The sequence below is a fragment of the Aegilops tauschii genome, chromosome 7, assembly GCF_002575655.3.
Source record: "Aegilops tauschii subsp. strangulata cultivar AL8/78 chromosome 7, Aet v6.0, whole genome shotgun sequence".
Lineage (NCBI taxonomy): Eukaryota > Viridiplantae > Streptophyta > Magnoliopsida > Poales > Poaceae > Aegilops > Aegilops tauschii.
The window spans coordinates 465,060,645-465,079,338 of record NC_053041.3 but is presented as its reverse complement, the minus strand read 5'-3'; the positions used below and the strand labels follow the sequence as shown (position 1 = coordinate 465,079,338).

Below are 18,694 nucleotides of genomic sequence, written 5' to 3'. Positions count from 1 at the left end.
TAATAATAACAGGATATATCTTTTTCTCATCAAGATAAGCATATTTAAGAGTATTAGGTAATGGTTTAAGCTCAAACACGGGATCACCCTTGGGTGGAGGAGGATCCCCTAGGATTTCAACAGGAAAGTTGTGTTTCAAAATAGGTCCCTGTTTAAAGAATACTTCATCTATTTCCCTTCTTTCATTCATAAACATATCATTTTCATGGTCGAGCAAATATTGTTCTAACGGATCATTAGGAGGCACGGCAATAGAAGCAAGACCAATAATTTCATCTTTACTAGGCAATTCTTTATCATGGGGTTGTCTACGAAATTTAGCAAAATTAAACTCATGAGACATATCCCCCAAACCAATAGTAACAACATCCTTTTTGCAATCTATCCTAGCATTAACAGTATTCAAGAAGGGTCTACCAAATATAATGGGACAAAAGTTATCTTGTGGAGAACCAAAAACAAGAAAATCAGCAGGATATTTAACTTTCCCACACAAGACTTCAACATCTCTAACAATCCCAACTGGTGAAATAGTGTCTCTATTGGCAAGCTTAATTGTAACATCAATTTCCTCTATCTTAGCAGGTGCAATATCATGCATAATTTCTTTGTATAAGGAATGAGGTATTGCACTTGCACTAGCACCCATATCACATAAGCCATGATAACAATGATCTCCTATTTTAACAGAAATAACAGGCATGCCTACAACTGGTCTATGTTTATTTTTAGTATCTGGTCTAGCAATTCTAGCAGCTTCGTCACAGAAGTAAATAACATGCCCATCAATATTATCAGCCAAGAGATCTTTAACCATAGCAATACTAGGTTCAACTTTAATTTGCTCAGGGGGTGTAGGTGTTCTAGTGTTACTCTTACGAACCACAGTTGAAGCTTTAGCATGATCCTTCATTCTAACAGGGAAAGGTGGTTTCTCAATATAAGCAGTAGGAACAACAGGATCAACATTATAAGTGATAGTCTTTTCTTCAACTTTAATAGGTGCAACTACTTTTACTTCAATGGGAGGATTATATTTAAACCACTTCTCCTTAGGGAGATCAACATGAGTAGCAAAGGATTCACAGAAAGAAGCTACTATCTCAGAGTCAAGTCCATATTTAGTGCTAAATTCACGGAAAACATCGGTATCCATAAAAGATTTAACACAATCAAACTTAGGTGTTATACCTAACTCCTTACCTTTGTCGAGGTCCCAATCTTCAGAGTTGCATTTAATTCTTTCCAATAAATCCCATTTGAATTCAATAGTCTTCACCATAAAAGAATCAGTACAAGAAGTATCGAGCATGGAGTGATTATTGAGAGAAAGTCGAGCATAAAAATTTTGAATAATAATTTCTCTTGAGAGCTCATGATTGGGGCACGAATATAACATTGACTTAAGCCTCCCCCAAGCTTGAGCGATATTTTCTCCTTCGCGAGGCCAAAAATTATATATATAATTGCGATCACGATGAACAAGATGCATAGGATAAAACTTCTGATGAAATTCCAATTTCAATCGGTTGTAGTTCCATGATCCCATATCATCACATAGCCTAAACCATGTCAATGCCTTTCCCTTCAAAGATAAAGGGAAGACCTTCTTCTTCATAACATCCTCGGGCATACCTGCAAGCTTAAATAATCCACAAACTTTATCCACATAGATAAGGTGCAAATCGGGATGTAATGTTCCATCACCTGTGAAAGGATTAGCTAGCAGTTTCTCTATCATACCCAAAGGAATTTCAAAGTAAACATTTTCATTAGGTTCAGTAGGTTGAGGAGCAACTCTTTGCTCTACTATTTAGGGTGAAGATACCCCGAACAAGCCCCTCAGAGGATTACTTTCCATAGTAACAAGTGACAGTAAATTTCAGCACACTATATAAATCTTTCCTTACCAAATTCTACTTACCAAAGGCGTTTCACTCCCTGGCAACGGCGCCAGAAAAGAGTCTTGATGACCCACAAGTGTAGGGGATCTAGCGTAGTCCTTTCGATAAGTAAGAGCGTCGAACCCAACGAGGAGCAGAAGGAAATGACAAGCGGTTTCCAGTAAGGTATTCTCTACAAGCACTGAAATTATCGGTAACAGATAGTTTTGTGATAAGGTAATTTGTAACGGGTAACAAGTAATGAAAGTAAACAAGGTGCAACAAGATAGCCCAGTCCTTTTTGTAGAAAAGGACAAGCCTGGACAAACTCTTATATAGAGAAAAGCGCTCCCGAGGACACATGGGAATTATCGTCAAGCTAGTTTTCATCACACTCATATGATTCGCGTCCGGTACTTCGATAATTTGATATGTGGGTGGACCGGTGCTTGGGTGCTGCCCTTTCTTGGACAAGCATCCCACTTATGATTAACCCCTGTTGCAAGCATCCGCAACTACAAAAGAAGTATTAAGGTAAACCTAACCATAGCATGAAACATATGGATCCAAATCAGCCCCTTACGAAGCAACTCATAAACTAGAGTTTAAGCTTTTGTCACTCTAGCAACCCATCATCTACTTATTACTTCCCAATGCCTTCCTCTAGGCCCAAACAATGGTGAAGTGTCATGTAGTCGACGTTCACATAACACCATTAGAGGAGAGACAACATACATCTCATCAAAATATCGAACGAATACGAAATTCACATGACTACTTATAGCAAGACTTCTCCCATGTCCTCAGGAACAAACGTAACTACTCATAAATCATATCATGTTCATAATCAGAGTGGTATTAATATGCATAAAGGATCTGAACATATGATCTTCCACCAAATAAACCAACTAGCATCAACTACAAAGAGTAATCAACACTACTAGCAACCCACAGGTACCAATCTGAGGTTTTGGTACAAAGATTGGATACAAGAGATGAACTAGGGTTTGAGAGAAGATGGTGTTGGTGAAGATGTTGATGGAGATTGACCCCCTCCCGATGAGAGGATCGTTGGTGATGACGATGGTGATGATTTCCCCCTCCCGGGGGAATGTTTCCCCGGCAGAACAGCTCCGCCGGAGCCCTAGATTGGTTCCACCAAGGTTCCGCCTCGTGGCGGCGGTCTTTCGTCCCGAAAGCTTGCTTTTGATATTTTTTTTCCAGGGTAAAAGACTTCATATAGCAGAAGATGGGCATCAGAGGCCTGCCAGGGGGCCCACGAGGTAGGGGGCGCGCCCCCCACCCTCGTGGCCAGGGTGTGGGCCCCATCTGGTTGATTCTTTCTCCAATATTTTTTTATATATTCCAAAACGTGCCTCCGTGAAGTTTCAGGACTTTTGGAGTTGTGCAGAATAGGTCTCTAATATTTGCTCCTTTTCCAGCCCAGAATTCCAGCTGCCGGCATTCTCCCTCTTCATGCAAACCTTGTAAAATAAGAGAGAATAGGTATAAGTATTGTGACATAACGTGTAATAACAACCCATAATGCAATAAATATTGATATAAAAGCATGATGCAAAATGAACGTATCAATTACATATCCATGTGGTCACTAGATTCAGACATAGATGGTTCCCAATGGAATTTCGCTTATGAATCAAAATGCAAATCGCAACATACATTGTGTAAAAACCAATAAGTCACCATGTGACTTATTGTTGTGGGTACATTTTGGTACAACCAACATAGTGAGTTCCTTATACATAAGGATTACTCCTACAATGATGGATACCCATGCATGCTTGTCATACACAGGGATTACTCCTGCAATGATGAAGCACATGATCATCTTAATGACGGATTTTGAGATGAAGGATTGGGTAAAACCTCGAGCACCTTCACTCATACATTATGGTACACTATATTGTCTATATCCAAAATATATTGGAGAAATTCATTGTGGACAAATCTTATGCATCCGTAACTCGCATGGTCATGTTCTCTAGACGTAGAGAAAGATCCATTAAAACCATGAGTTGATGAGAATCCGATATTGGGACATAAATTTGCATACCTAGTGCCATTGGACACACTACACATAATTGGTTGGGGATCAAGAATATCTTTCGATATCTCAAAGGCATCAAATATCTTGTTCTAGTTTTTCAGTTTCAAATGTTTCTGGACACCATTATCATTGGATAAATCGATCATATCCCCAATACGTTAGATCATAGACAAGCTTTGTGTTCCTCCTAGGTGTGGTAGCCATACCATGAAAGTCTTCGAAACATACCTTAGTGGCTACATCCACCAACCATTATCGCAAAGATAATGTTGCTTGTGTTGTCTGGATGCAAACAGGGTACATAGTAAGCAATATCTTTATATTGTTCATCTTGCAAGTCAAATCATGTGACAACCATGAAGTCTCTACCAACTTCAATATTCTATAAACATGTTCATGGAATTGGTATTCGACGTCTTCAAGATATGCAAGTATTAGGGGGAGTATCTTCCTGAATTACTCATGTTCAAAGCACCATATTGTACTCTTTTTTCCTTTATGAGTTTACTTTTCCAGGTTCTCATTAAGGTTTTTAATGAGGTAATATCAACATGAGATCATATGTCATACTTTCTGTTTTTTCCACCGGGGTTTTAGGAAAGTATACACGACATATTTATTGTCCTCTAAACCCTATGAATTTTCCCATATTGAGTTAAAGAGACAATTATCATGATATGTCCTATATTTTTCTCCTTATATCTTTCCCACTGGGTTCTAAAGGAGTTTTCAATGACATATCAGATTGCACTCTTTTTCCTTATGAGCTTTCTCTCGAAGTTTCTCATAAAAGGTTTTAACGAGGCAACATATGCAATACTTTCTATTTTTCTCCACTGGTTTTTTTAAAGAAAAGTATACAAGGCATATTTATTGTTCTCCAAACTCATCAATGAGTTTTCTCCTTTCTCAAAGGTTTTCTCATATGAGTTATCAAGGAGATAACAATCATTATATGTTGCATCTTTTCTCCTAATTCTTTTTCTCATTGGGTTTAAATGAGTTTTAGCAATATATCTGCTCTATTCTTCATATTTTCCCCACAGGGTTTTCGGGGGAGACTCTCAAGACTATACTGAAGATTTATCAAGATGGAAGATCTATGTACAAGAAGCTTTCAATGATGTATCACTCAAGGAGCGGTGTTGTACAAGGGGGAGTGTTAGGAATTAAATAGTAGATCAATTAGCACGTGCTAATTAATAAATAGTCATTAGCAAAAGGGTGTGTCTAACCCCAAATAGTCATGTCTCTTCTCTCTATTGTCAACAGACACCTGTTCAGGAGGGATGCCTCCGAACAGGCACCTCTTCTTCCCACCTCTTCCAGATGTATATATACTTGAGAATCAATAAAAATCAGGACCGATCGTCCATTACTTTCATTCAATCTCGTTTTACTCTAACAGCAGCAGGTAACCAAACGCATCTTAGTATCGCTTTTCCTTCGTGGCAAGACGACCCGAGAGTCGCCGAGTTGAGTCGTTTCTTTCTGCCGGTCGTGCACGGCCAAGTTGTCACCACTCACCACTCACCAGCCTTGACTAACCGGAGAAATTTGAGCAGTCATGTACGTGTGCGCACCAAAACAGTGTGATCATTTTCCAACGGAAAAAACACACCAGCGCACTAGCAGCTGCCAAAGATTGAATTCTCGAGGTCGAAAATGCTTGGGCCAAGGCGATCTTTCTCTTTGCCATAGGGGTCGACATCTATAAATACGAGCCCTTGGGCGAGCAGCTTCCGCAAACACAGCTCGAAGCACCGAACTAGCTAGTCACCGCTCACAACACCAGTAAGCCAAGCCACGTTACGATGGCGTCCTTCGCCGGAGCTGCCCGTTTGATGGCGCTCCTCCAGATCGCGCTGTTCGTCGTCTCCGCGGTGATCATGAGCAGCTCCGTCTGCCATGCAGTCGGCGGCATCCGCGGTTAGCGCCTCCAAACTGTTCATTTCATCCTCTTCGTCGTCATCTCCTCCTTGAAATATACTCACTCTAGTAGTGGATGCTTGTGTTTCAGAGTATTCTATAAACATTCTGAAGCAGACAAGTTACCACTACTACAACTGAATAATCATGGATGCTTGTGTTTTCCTTCCAGTTCGTCCTCTGGACCCTAACCATCCCGTGTGCCACGGACAGTGCGCACCCGGCGGTGGACCCTACCGTCCGCAGCCATACCCCCACCGTCCGCGGCCCGGCCGCGGGGCACCTCCGCCGTACAATGGAGGGATCGGACGACCATGATGCATGCCCTCCGCCGTACAATGGAGGGATCGGACGACCATGATGCATGCCTTCCTCCAGCATAGCAGTACAAGCTGCTGCAACAACCTTATACTAAGCCTAAGTGTAGTAATATCCGATCATACGAATAACTTCCGTCTTGTACTCCGAAAAACACAGCAAGTCTGGCCCCCATGTTAATGGGTATGTGAACCTGAAAGTTCGGTTCAGAACTACTCCTAGTAATAAAGATGGATAGTGTAAGTGCAAGTGTTATGTTTTGCAATCTGGATTTCAGTTTACAAGGCTGCCTCGTGCTATTTTACTCTAGGCAACAAGGTAGCACATGCCTGCAACTGTAGGTGGCCCACTCGATCCAAGTACCCTTCCTTGTGCTTGTACCACGTCCCTTCATTCCATGCCACGTTCCCTTCCCCAAATCCATTGTCCAAATAATTTATTGTGTGGAATAAACTGGACGGCAAATTCTCTCAACACCACAAAACATACAGATACAGGTTTACTTCTCTAAAACTCGAGAGAAGAAGCCATCAGAAATCGCAGTTGAAGTTACTGTTTAATAAGCACAACAAGGTGAGTTTCTCTTTCAAGGAAAATTAACAAGCTGGGTTGAACTTGCATTGCTTAGGGCCAGTTCTTTTAGGGCTTATAGCTAGCTGTGGAAATAAGCTGCCCTCTCCCCAGCTTATTCTAAAAGATCAACCTAAATTTTATTTTAGAAACCTACTAATTAACCATTAATTGATACTCCCTCTGATCCAAAATAAGTGTCGTCGTTTTAATTCAAATTTGAACTAAAACCAAAACACTTATTTTGGATCAGAGGCACTGGATAGAATAGCAAGAGCAGTTGAGCACCAATACACCATAGCAGTGCTCCCCTTAGCAGGAGCAGAGAACTTGTGCCCTCAAGCTCAAATCAAGAGAGAAGAGGAGTACGATCAAGAACGCAAATTTACCAATTTTGAGATGCTCTCTGATTGGGTCACTCCCCCTCTACAACATCATGCGTGTTGTTTCCTATAATGCATAAACAACCTTGATCCCGTTGCACATGGGAATCGTATAGGAATCACGGAAGCTGAAATCATTATTCAACTGGATAGACTTGAGCGGCTACTCAGCTGGTTTGCTCGTTGCATGTTTGCAGGGAGGTACACTTTGGGTTTGCCTTGTCATCTCATTACCGGCGACAAGGAAATATGCAGTGTGCCTGGAACAAGATAACAAATGACAATATCTTAAGCCTCTAGGTTGATATGCTGCTGAATGCTTGATGCAGATTTCACTAGTTCACTCATAACACATACCTGAAAAAAATCATCATTTTGGTTTTTGTATCTGGGTTTATGCTTTCTGTAGTCTCCAAAGCTTGCTGCATGTGGTGTAGCCATCGCTCCGCAGCTTGGTGGGTAACTGGAAATGGCCGATGTCGTCCTATCAAGGCAGGATGTCCTACGAGAAGCAGACAGAGTGATAGTGTTGGGTCAGCAAGTAATTAAGATCCCAAAAATATGAATTGCAAGTGCTTGGTGACGTCAAGCAGGGTTCATGTTGCTATTAATTTCCATAATTACAAGAATGAAAAGATTATGAAAAAAGTATAGAATGTGTAACACCTAGTGACAATGAGTAGCATAGCCTTTATGCTTTACCACACGCAAAATGGTTCAACAAATAAAAGGGCAAAATAAGTGGGCATATAACAATAGGACAAACATTTGATTTTTCAAACAATTTTGCTTACATCACCTAGATGTACGAAATGGAACCTATTAGGCCTTCTAGCTACTCACTACACTGTGTTAAAAAAAAGGTACTCACTACAAAAGTACTACCTCCATCTCAAAATGTAAGACGTTTTTGTAGGCTAGTTTAGTACTAGACAACACATGCCTTGATTGAGAACTGTAAGTATGCAACTTATAACATTAATTAAGAAAGTGTTGGTGCTAGATTCAGATATGAAAAAGTATTCCACGGATAAACCCAGATGATCGATTTGGTGATTTGGGAATTTCAGGAGTAAACTAGGAGAACCTTTCAACGTTAGAGAAATTCAGTTCAAAGCCTTTTGACTATCACTGAAAAGAAAGCTCATCTCTGAGTTCAGGAAGGCGCCACTGGTTTAGGGACCTTGGTCTCCAATTCGGATGGAGTGTTGTAATTGCTACGTAGTTCCGCTGTCAGACTCTAATCCTAGCTCCCAATATCTTTTTTATTGCTTTCATGATTTGATCAAATGTAATTCCCTGTAGGAATCATACTAGCATCCTTTGGCACTAATATAGTCCATCTGTGTAATTCCAATCCATTTTAGTAAAAGAAAACTAGTCTCCTGACATAACCAAGTGTAATTTTAATCCAGTCAGATCTGATAAACGATTAATTCAGTAAGCAATTAACTTACAGAGGAGCAGAGCTGTAAATCATCTCTATGTAGTCTCAGGCATTAAGCACCCAACAGTGCTGCCTGATAACTAGGGTGAAAAGAAAAGGAATAATCCAATAGAGACAATGATAGTATGCTGTTGCTATCAAGGAAAGTTTAATGGTTCTGCAGAAGGATGATGTGAAATGTAATTAAACAGGAGCCGAGTTCCACAATTCTACAAACTGCTTTGAAACATCTACAAACTGCTTGCTTTTCCTAAAAGTTTAGGTTTAAGAGTGAACTTCTAAGTCAATTTCAGTTTTCAAATACTGATCGTTTCATTTCCACACCCGGAATCTATTAGGCAACAAGTAAGCATTTCGACTCAAAACATCAATTTCAACATAAGCACCAGCTTCAATGGCAATTGGGCAGTGGAAACATGGACATTTCGGGGCTACAAGGAACCAATCGGAGAAGAGCGCCAATTCAATCAAGGTACAGAGACGCCGGGTCAATCAAGTTACCTCTCCTCTGGGAGAATAGCGGCGGGCCGCCCATCCGCTGCACCAAGAACTCGTACTGGTTCTGGATCGCGTCCTCCTTCCTGGACCCCGAGAATATCTCCCGGAACCACTGCTCCTCGTCCTCATAAACCCTGTTCCATCGATCCAACCACGGCCAGGAAGTCAGACGACAAAATCAGAGAAGGGGGGGAATGAAACCCAGATCAGAGGAGGCGGGGGGAGCAGATCGGGGCGGACCTGGTGTAGAAGTTGGTGGAGAGGTCGACGAAGGGCTGCGGGGTGCCGCCGAGCGCCTCGAAGACGTTGACCTCGTCGATGGCGAAGGCGTCGGCGGCCGCCACGCCGCTCCACTCCGACGCCTTGTCCTGCAGCGACTGCATCGTTCCTGCAGTTCCCGGGACGCCCAGGCCCGGCGGCGGCGCCCCTCAGTGACAGGCTGGGACGCTTGATGGGCTGCCGTTCAGTTGACTGGTCGGCTGTTTGGGAAGGCGATGCGCGGCGGCGTGCGGCTCAGGCGCACCACCATTTATACCCGCCGGCCAATCGGGTGGCGAGCACGCGCGGTCGGGGGGCGTGTGGGCCAAGGGTACTCGTCCATGTCGACATTCTGAGGCACCCATGTCGTTCGTGGTTACTTGCGAATCGCGAATACTGCTACCCACGGAATAGTCGGAGGAGCCCGCGGTTTGCACGCTGCTGGTCTGTGTTGCTTGTTTCTACTCCCTCCGTTCGCCAATAAGCGTACTTTTAACTTTTGTCTTAAGTTAAAGTTTTAAAATTTTGACCAACTATATACAAAAGAGTAATAACATATATGACATCAAATTGGTATATTATGAAAGTACATTTTAGAATAGATCTAGTGATACTAATTTAGTGTCATAAATGCTAGTACTTTTCCTTTTAAAACTTTGACATAGGAAAAAAGCTAGAAGTACACTTATTCGCGGACGGAGGGTGTACATTTTTACTGTTTTTTATTCATTCTGTAGTGGTTTTCTGTGGCATTTTTTTCCTTTGGTTTTCTTTGTTTTTATTTTTATATGAAAAATATTGATCATATATTTTTAAAATGTTACCGGTGTATAAAAAATGTTTCTGATGCATACGGAAAATGTACAACATACATTAAATAAAAATAGACATCAAAAGATATATATTTTTTGAAAAAACTATATTTTAAAATGTTAAACATACAAATGTTCCTGATGTATACGAAAAATATACATTACGTGTGAAAAATGTTTATTGCCATTAAAAATTGCTCAACACATGATCAACATTTTTATACACTTTTAACCATTTTTAATACACAACCACTATTTCTCATACACGTTTAACATTTTTTTAATATATAATATTTGGAAGTATAAACAAAAGTAAAATAAGCAAAGCAAAAAACAAAAAAGTGAAAAAAAAAACATAAACCAAACGAGGTTGTGGCCTCCGACTGCTAGGCCGGCCTAGTTCCGCGCTCACCCAGATGAGGCTGCTCTAGGTTGAATACAATAAACTGGGTTCACCCACTTGCTTTCAGCTACATGAAAGATAAACCGGCATCAAGTAATTAGACAACCTCTTCTGTTACCACTTCCATCATTTTAAGATTTAGCTTTCTTAGATATTCTCTAATCGGTAAGATCGTTCATGGAATATCCAAATGTTGCAACGGCTCTTTAATGTTTCCATGAGCTTTTTTTTTTCTTGGTCCGAAAGATTTGCACCTTTTAGTTCCATCTAAAAAATTGTACCTTGGTTCCTCCGTCAAAGGATGTGGATGCCGCCTAGAGGGGTGTGAATAGGTAGTTTAAAAATAATTACGGTTTAGGCTTGAATAAATGCGGAATAAAATAGTGTTTAATTTACCAAGCACAAAACCTAAATAAATTAGGCTCGACTATGTGCACCCATAACTTATGCTAAACAAACAACTATGTGATAGCAAGATATATAACTTGAAGCACGAAGTCTATCACAAAGTGCATAAGTAAAGGGCTTGGGTACGAGATAACCCAGTCACGCGAAGATGATGATGTATACCGAAGTTCACACCCTTGCAGATGTTAATCTTCCTTAGAGCGGTGTGGAAGCAAAAATGCTTCCCAAGCATGACAATGGCTAACCATATTCTCCTCATGCCCTCGCACAATGCAAGGTGTCGCGACTCCACTAAAGGACCCTTGAAGGAGTCATTGAACCCGTACAAATTGAAGACCATTGAGGGCGGTCACCGAACCCGTACAAATTGCCTAGGGCAATCTCAACAACTTAATTGGATGCTCCGAAGCTTGCCCGAAGATTTACACCACAATGATTTAGCTTCGGAACAACACCAACCATCTAGGGCGCCCAAGCACCCAACACAAACAAGCTCTAGGGTACCAAGCACCCAAGAGTGATAGGTTTCTCAACTTCCACTTCCACTTTCACGAATCCTCATGTAGAACTCAAACGTATGCACCAAATGCAATGGCAAGAGCACAAGAGTTCGCAAGTCCTTATCTAATAAATTCCACCATAACAACTAATGTTATGGAGGAATATAAGAGGAAGAACACAAGAGGAGAACACCAAAGAACTACAAGGTCTAGATCCAAAGAGTTCTCCTCACTTAGAGGCGAGATGGATTTGTGCAACTGTAGATCTAGATCTCCTCTCTCTTTTCCCTTGAATAGAAGCAAGAATCATGGGAGGAATAGATAGAAAGCAAGCTTCAAGAGGTCAATAATGGTGGGGGGGACTTACTCAGATCAATTGGGACCATTGGGGAAGAAGACACCCTTAAATAGGCCCCCACGAATCTAACCATTATACTGCAGAAAAACACTGGAGCGATCCAACCACTTGGATGAGTGATACAACCGCTCTCGGCGGGAAAATTGTGGCTGCTGCGGCCCAAGAGGTGTAAATGCGACGACATCCGGTTGTATCGATTATTGAAACAATACTACTGCAGGATGGTCCTAACGCGACAGTACAATCAGAGACCCTTTGACGAAACTGTATGTGATGCATTAATCGCAAACGGTGGTGTAAGAAAACCGTTAAAAATGAGACAAACTGTTTGCGATGGCAGAGACATCAAACACGATTCATATTATAGTTGCGTGTGCGATGCGCGACATACACTTCACTCGAATGAACTGTTTGTGATGAGGATAACAACAGAAATGGTCAGGCAGATAAAGGTGTCTACGATATACAACATACAATTCACTCGAATGAACTGTTTGTGATTAGGCAACACAATAGAAACGGCCAGCCAAATCAAGGTGTGTGCGATATATGGCATACAGTTCACTCGGATGAACTGTTTGCGATGAACCAAGACAACAGAAACGGTTCAACTTAATAGGATGTGTGTGATACGCGGCAAACAGATCCGTAATAAGACATGTGTGCGAAGACTGATAATAACACAGACAATTGCTGCTAATAAACCGTGTGTGTTATGGGCAAATGCTTGCTGGTATACAATTGTCAGTGATTGATGAAATCATCACCGACGGGTGAAGGAAATATGCCCTAGAGGCAATAATAAAGTATTATATATTTCCTTATATCATGATAAATGTTTGTTATTCATGCTAGAATTGTATTAACCGGAAACATAATACATGTGTGAATACATAGACAAACAGAGTGTCACTAGTATGCCTCTACTTGACTAGCTCGTTAATCAAAGATGGTTATGTTTCCTAGCCATAGACATGAGTTGTCATTTGATTAACGGGATCACCTCATTAGGAGAATGACGTGATTGACATGACCCATTACGTTAGCTTAGCACCCGATCGTTTAGTATGTTGCTATTGCTTTCTTCATGACTTATACATGTTCCTATGACTATGAGATTATGCAACTCCCGTTTACCGGAGGAACACTTTGTGTGCTACCAAACGTCACAACGTAACTGGGTGATTATAAAAGTGCTCTACAGGTGTCTCCAAAGGTACTTGTTGGGTTGGCGTATTTCGAGATTAGGATTTGTCACTCCGATTGTCGGAGAGGTATCTCTGGGCCCACTCGGTAATGCACATCACTATAAGCCTTGCAAGCATTGTGACTAATGAGTTAGTTGCGGGATGATGTATTACGGAACGAGTAAAGAGACTTGCCGGTAACGAGATTGAACTAGGTATCGAGATACCGACGATCGAATCTCGGGCAAGTAACATACCGATGACAAAGGGAATAACGTATGTTGTTATGCGGTCTGACCGATAAAGATCTTCGTGAATATGTGGGAGCCAATATGGGCATCCAGGTCCCGCTATTGGTTATTGACCGGAGAGGTGTCTCGGTCATGTCTACATAGTTCTCGAACCCAAAGGGTCCGCACGCTTAAAGTTACGATGACAGTTTTATTATGAGTTTATGTATGTTGATGTACCGAAGGAGTTCGGAGTCCCGGATGAGATCGGGGACATGACGAGGAGTCTCGAAATGGTCGAGACGTAAAGATCGATATATTGGACGACTATATTCGGACTTCGGAAAGGTTCCGAGTGATTCGGGTATTTTTCGGAGTACCGGAGAGTTACGGGAATACGAATTGGGCCTTATTGGGCCATACGGGAAAGAAGGAAAAGGACCTCAAGGGTGGCCGCACCCCTCCCCTTGGTCTGGTCCGAATTGGACTAGGGAAGGGGGCGCCCCCTTCCTTCCTTCTCTTTTTCCCTTCCTCTTTTCTTATTCCATATGGGAGGTGGAATCCTACTAGGACTAGGGAGTCCTAGTAGGACTCCACACTTGGTGCGCCCCCCTCCTAGGGCCGGCCTCCTCCTCCCTTGCTCCTTTATATACGGGGCAGGGGGCACCCCATGGACACACTTTGATATACGATATTTTAGCTGTGTGCGGTGCCCCCCTCCACTAGATTACACCTCGATAATACCGTCGCGGAGCTTAGGCGAAGCCCTGCGTCAGTGGAACATCATCATCGTCACCACGCCGTCGTGCTGACGAAACTCTCCCTCAACACTCGGCTGGATCGGAGTTCGAGGGATGTCATCGAGCTGAACGTGTGTAGAACTTCGGAGGTGCCGTGCGTTCGGTACTTGATCGGTCGGATCGTGAAGACGTACGACTACATCAACCGCGTTGTGATAACGCTTCCGCTGTCGGTCTACGAGGGTACGTGGACAACACTCTCCCCTCTCGTTGCTATGCATCACCATGATCTTGCGTGCGTAGGAAATTTTTGAAATTACTACGTTCCCCAACAACGGGTTCCCTAGTTTACTCCGTGTGCGATGTGATTTGCTCTATCTCCAGATGAACAACATATATAACCACAATAAACATCCAATTACATAAGTGATTATGCAAAACATTCGCGCACACCTCAATAAATAATTACATGCATTCTAAACTAGGAGAAACGATCATCTAATCATCTACTTCTTGTGACACTGTCGCCACTGCTCAGTGGCTCGATCCCTCGTTTGGGGCAGGACGAAGGCACTTCCTCATGTCAACGATCCGTCCGTACATCTCGTAGCTTGTGTACGCGTCCTTGGCCATGTACTCGATGTGTTCTTCATCCAGCCTCTGCTCCCAGGCGCTGTGTCAGGCGATCTTGTCCTTGTTGCACTTAGCCTTCATGTTCTTGTAGTAGGGGTCGATGATGGCCGAGGCGAGGTCAACCAGGGAGTTCTGCTTGTTCTTCATGCTACCCCGGACCCTATAGTGGCGACGGATGTCGATAAGGTTCTGGCAGGCCAAGCTCGAAATCTTGAACGCTTTTAGATCGTTGATGATGTCAACCGTAGCGAAACTGTAGTCGCGGCTATTGATAAACCTGGCAAAATGCTCGCAAGGCCTTGTGGCCAGGAAGTGGTGGTAGACTAGGACGTGATGGTGCACGCACAACTGGGCGACGACAACCTTCTGATCACGCCCGGCACGGCCACCGGTGAACTCGAGGTCGAAGCCGACCACATGGCACTTGTCCTCAGCAAGCAACTGCTCCATAGTTTTGGATGGAGCTCTCCACCGTGACCGGCTCGTTAATGTACACCACCGTGAGGTCCTTCCCCCTCACGTGGGTATCCACTACGTGAGACGAGCTGAACTGCCATGCGTTGTCATTGTCAGCCACGTGGAGTGTCATTGGAGCCACATGAGCGACATTAGAGCCACTGGCTATCCTCTCTGTATGTGTCGTCGTGGGTGTGCTTAATTATTGTGTCGTGGGGTACGAGAGATGAAGGTAAATGGCCGCGGAAATAAATGGGGGCCGGGCGGCCTGGATTCTCGGCACGTCCGCATGGAAGTTTTTGCAGCGGGTACCGGCATCGTGGCGCCGTGCCCGGTGAAAGGATCGAGATGGACCTAGAGGGGGGCTGAATAGGTACAATTATAAATTTTAATTATGACTTAGCAATTTTAGGCAATAATGCGGAATGTGAAGGTGAGCCTAACAATTGCAAGTGTAGTACTAAGTGCTAAGCAAGTATGTAAGTAGGCAAGCACAATATGATAAAAGTAAGTGCTAAGAGACAAGTAACCACAAGTAGGGAGTTAGGGTTAGGAATAACCACAACTCCGGAGACGAGGATGTATGCCGATGTTCACTTCCTTGGAGGGAAGCTACGTCACCGTTAGAGAGGTGGATGTTACCACGAAGGCACACCAACGCCACGAAGGCTCACCCTATTCTCCCTTTGAGACAACACCACGGAGGCGTTTCTCAACCACTAGTGGTAGACCTTGGGGTGGTCTCCAAACCCTCACAAACTTTTCCGGGGGTAATCACAAAGGTCGATTCCTCTCCGAAAGACTCCTACCGCCTAGGAGTTTCCAACCTCCAAGAGTAACAAGAACGATGGGGAAAAGCTCAAGACTTGCTCAAATCACGAATTCCTTGGGTGCAAAGAAGGGGAAGGAGTGGATCTATCACTTGATTGGAGAACTTCTCTCAAATGTTCCCAAATCACTTGGGGATCTAGGATTTGGTGTAGAGGATTGAGAGAGAGAGAGAGAGTGAAAAGTGTTCTTGGCAAGCTCAAAGTGAATGGTCAACCTTCTCCCGTGAGAGGGAGAAGGCTATATATAGTGGGTGTGCAAAAAGTAACCGTTTGAGCCACTTAAGTGTACTGGAGAGGTCGGACGTCCGGACGGGACCGGTCCTCCGGTGGCACAAATGAGTCCGGACGTTCGACAGCCATCGGTCGTTCGGCCGCTAGGAATTCTTAAGCCACGAACCAGCACACAGCAACCGGACGTCCGAGGCGTGCCGATCGTCTGGAGACCGGACGTCCGGAGTGGCCCGGAAATCCATAAATATTGTTCTGTGGAAGAAACACCGGACGTCCGAGACGTGCCGGACGTCCGGAGGGGCTCGGAAATCCGTAAATATTGTTTTGTAAGAGAATCACTGGACGACCGTAGAGAGCCGGACGTCCGGACAGCGGAGAGGGATCGGACGTCCATAGAGTACCGGACATCCGGAGAAAAGCTGGAGTTGGTGGGTTTGAGCAAATCTTTCACTAGATCCAACGATCCCCTCTTAATAGTGCGGGATCCCTATACTCAAGAACAAAAGGTAAACAAGGCCAAGGCTAATGTCTTGTATCTCCAATCTTGAGCAGTGTGCATTTGTCCCTAGTCATGATCCACACACGGCCTTTGAGACATAATCTTGAGATATACTTGATAAACATGATTAGTCCCATATATGCATGTTGTCATCAACATCAAAATATGATTGAGGGCATGATTGCACTTTCAGTCTCCCCCTTTTTGGTAGTTGATGACAACATACATGCACTTCTCAATTATAATAAAACTTTGAATATCGAAGGAGTTGTTGTGGAGCTCCCCCTAACCATGTGCATAGTAAAAAAAATGCGAGGAGCTCCCCCTCAGATTTATACCGAAGCACCCAAACCAAAACTCAGCCAAACATTCAAAGAACACAAGAACCCATAATACTCCCTCCATTTTTTATACAAGGTCACAAACCCATATTACAGGTACCAAGGTAAAAATTAATGCCTACTTAATCCAATGTTGCAAGCTAGCTTTTCTCCACGTTTGATGTGTTAATTAATATGTAGTTCTCTTTTCAACACTAGACAAGCCAACCCACTCACTCCTCATTGGTTAATTAATGTTGTCCATGCAAATCAACCTTCTCACACCACATGCATGCAAGAGATATTAATGTCCTCGATTGCTAGTACGAGGCAAACCCATCAATTTTGCCTCGGTTAGCGTTAGTGGCCTTATATAGCTACAAAATGTATTTTTGATAGTGGCCTTGTATATAAAAATGGAGGGAGTACCATAATAAGTACCTCACTCATATCATAGATCATAAAGCATAGTGAACAGGGTACATGGCATGATACATAACATAGTTCATGGTACGATACAAACTGACAAACTAATATCACCATATTACACAGTACTAAAAGGAAGTGCTACTCCCCCTTGGCATCAAGTACCCAAAAAAGGGGCCAAGAGGAGCAACCATAACAACATCATCATCATAAGAACCCTGCCTCATCATCATCATCATGAGCACCACTGCCACCGGCCTCGTCAAAGAAATCAGATCACTCAGGACCCGAGGGAAAGCCAAAGTCAGAAGGGGGCTCATCAGGAAAACGGTCATCATCACTCACATCGAACACTCCAGAATCTCTCAGACGAGCCTTCAGAGCATTCTTGGAGGTGATAAGGCGCGTGACAACATTGTGATTTTGGGAGCAGTTAAAAGTAACAGCCTTCATCAAGGTAGAATGGGCCTTCCCCAGAAAGCGAGCAATGCGACCAAAGGGGGCAGATCCGGAGGGAGCAGAACGAGGGATGCTAGCAGCAGTGCGGCGCGGATGAGCAGAAGAGGAAGATTCCTTGGGAACATAGTTATCAGCCATGTGAGCGGGAATGACCCATCGCTCATGCAAATGAGTGCGAACAATAGGAAACGGAGCCACACTCTCAATAAATGCCTGAAGAAAGGGAGCATGAGGAAAGGCCCGCTTGTGCTGAAAGGAAGCGAGGCGAATCTCATGCCATAGAAAATGAGGCACATTGATCTTTCCTTTCGGAGATGCATAGAGGCGATGCATGAGATCAATGTAGTAGCTACTGCAGGACCCCTTGTCACCCATCTTAGGATAAATGGTGCGAATAACACATTGATAGATAATGAAGAAAGGAGCACGCCAAATGGAGACTTGGTTAAAACCCTTGTGTTTCTCCTCATCAGTTAGTTCTGCTATGGGTTTGATAAGATCAGCACATGCATCAGTGCCCTTGGGTCTTTGTTCAGGATCATCATTGTGAATTTTGAACCCGGTGTCGGGAAAACCAAGGGCAGCAACAAATTGAGAATAGGAAGCCGAGAGCTTCGTGTCGGAGGTCATCCAAGTAACATTGTTATTTGGACTGAAGAAACATGTGGCATAAAATTTATGAATGGCGGCTTGGTTAAAGTCATGTTGAAATGCAAAAGGGGCAGCACGATTGGAGGACTCAATGAGCTCAATAGCCCCAGAATATTTCTCCGGATGAGTTCGAATATGCTCTAAATCAATGCATAGATGCAGAGAAAGACCCTTAGGGATGATAATAGTGGTAAAAA

At 43.3% G+C, this 18,694-nt stretch overlaps 1 protein-coding gene and 1 long non-coding RNA gene across 2 annotated transcripts; one reads left to right on the top strand and one right to left on the bottom strand.

The window, feature by feature from the left end:
• Positions 1–5,662: 5,662 nt before the first annotated feature.
• Positions 5,663–6,447, top strand: LOC120967863 (uncharacterized). The gene is made up of 2 exons (XR_012189273.1): positions 5,663–5,880; positions 6,053–6,447. It is a non-coding gene; the product is annotated as an uncharacterized lncRNA (long non-coding RNA).
• Positions 6,448–7,048: 601 nt separating this feature from the next.
• LOC109734406 (group 2 truncated hemoglobin 3-2) lies at positions 7,049–9,645 on the bottom strand. Its single transcript, XM_020293612.3, has 4 exons — positions 9,337–9,645; positions 9,100–9,230; positions 7,509–7,653; positions 7,049–7,411 (listed from the first exon to the last, which is right to left on the bottom strand). Exons 1-4 carry the CDS (start codon positions 9,477–9,479, stop codon positions 7,315–7,317), a joined length of 516 nt encoding a protein of 171 aa, XP_020149201.1. The 5' UTR covers positions 9,480–9,645; the 3' UTR covers positions 7,049–7,314.
• Between the last annotated feature and the right edge of the window lie 9,049 nt (positions 9,646–18,694).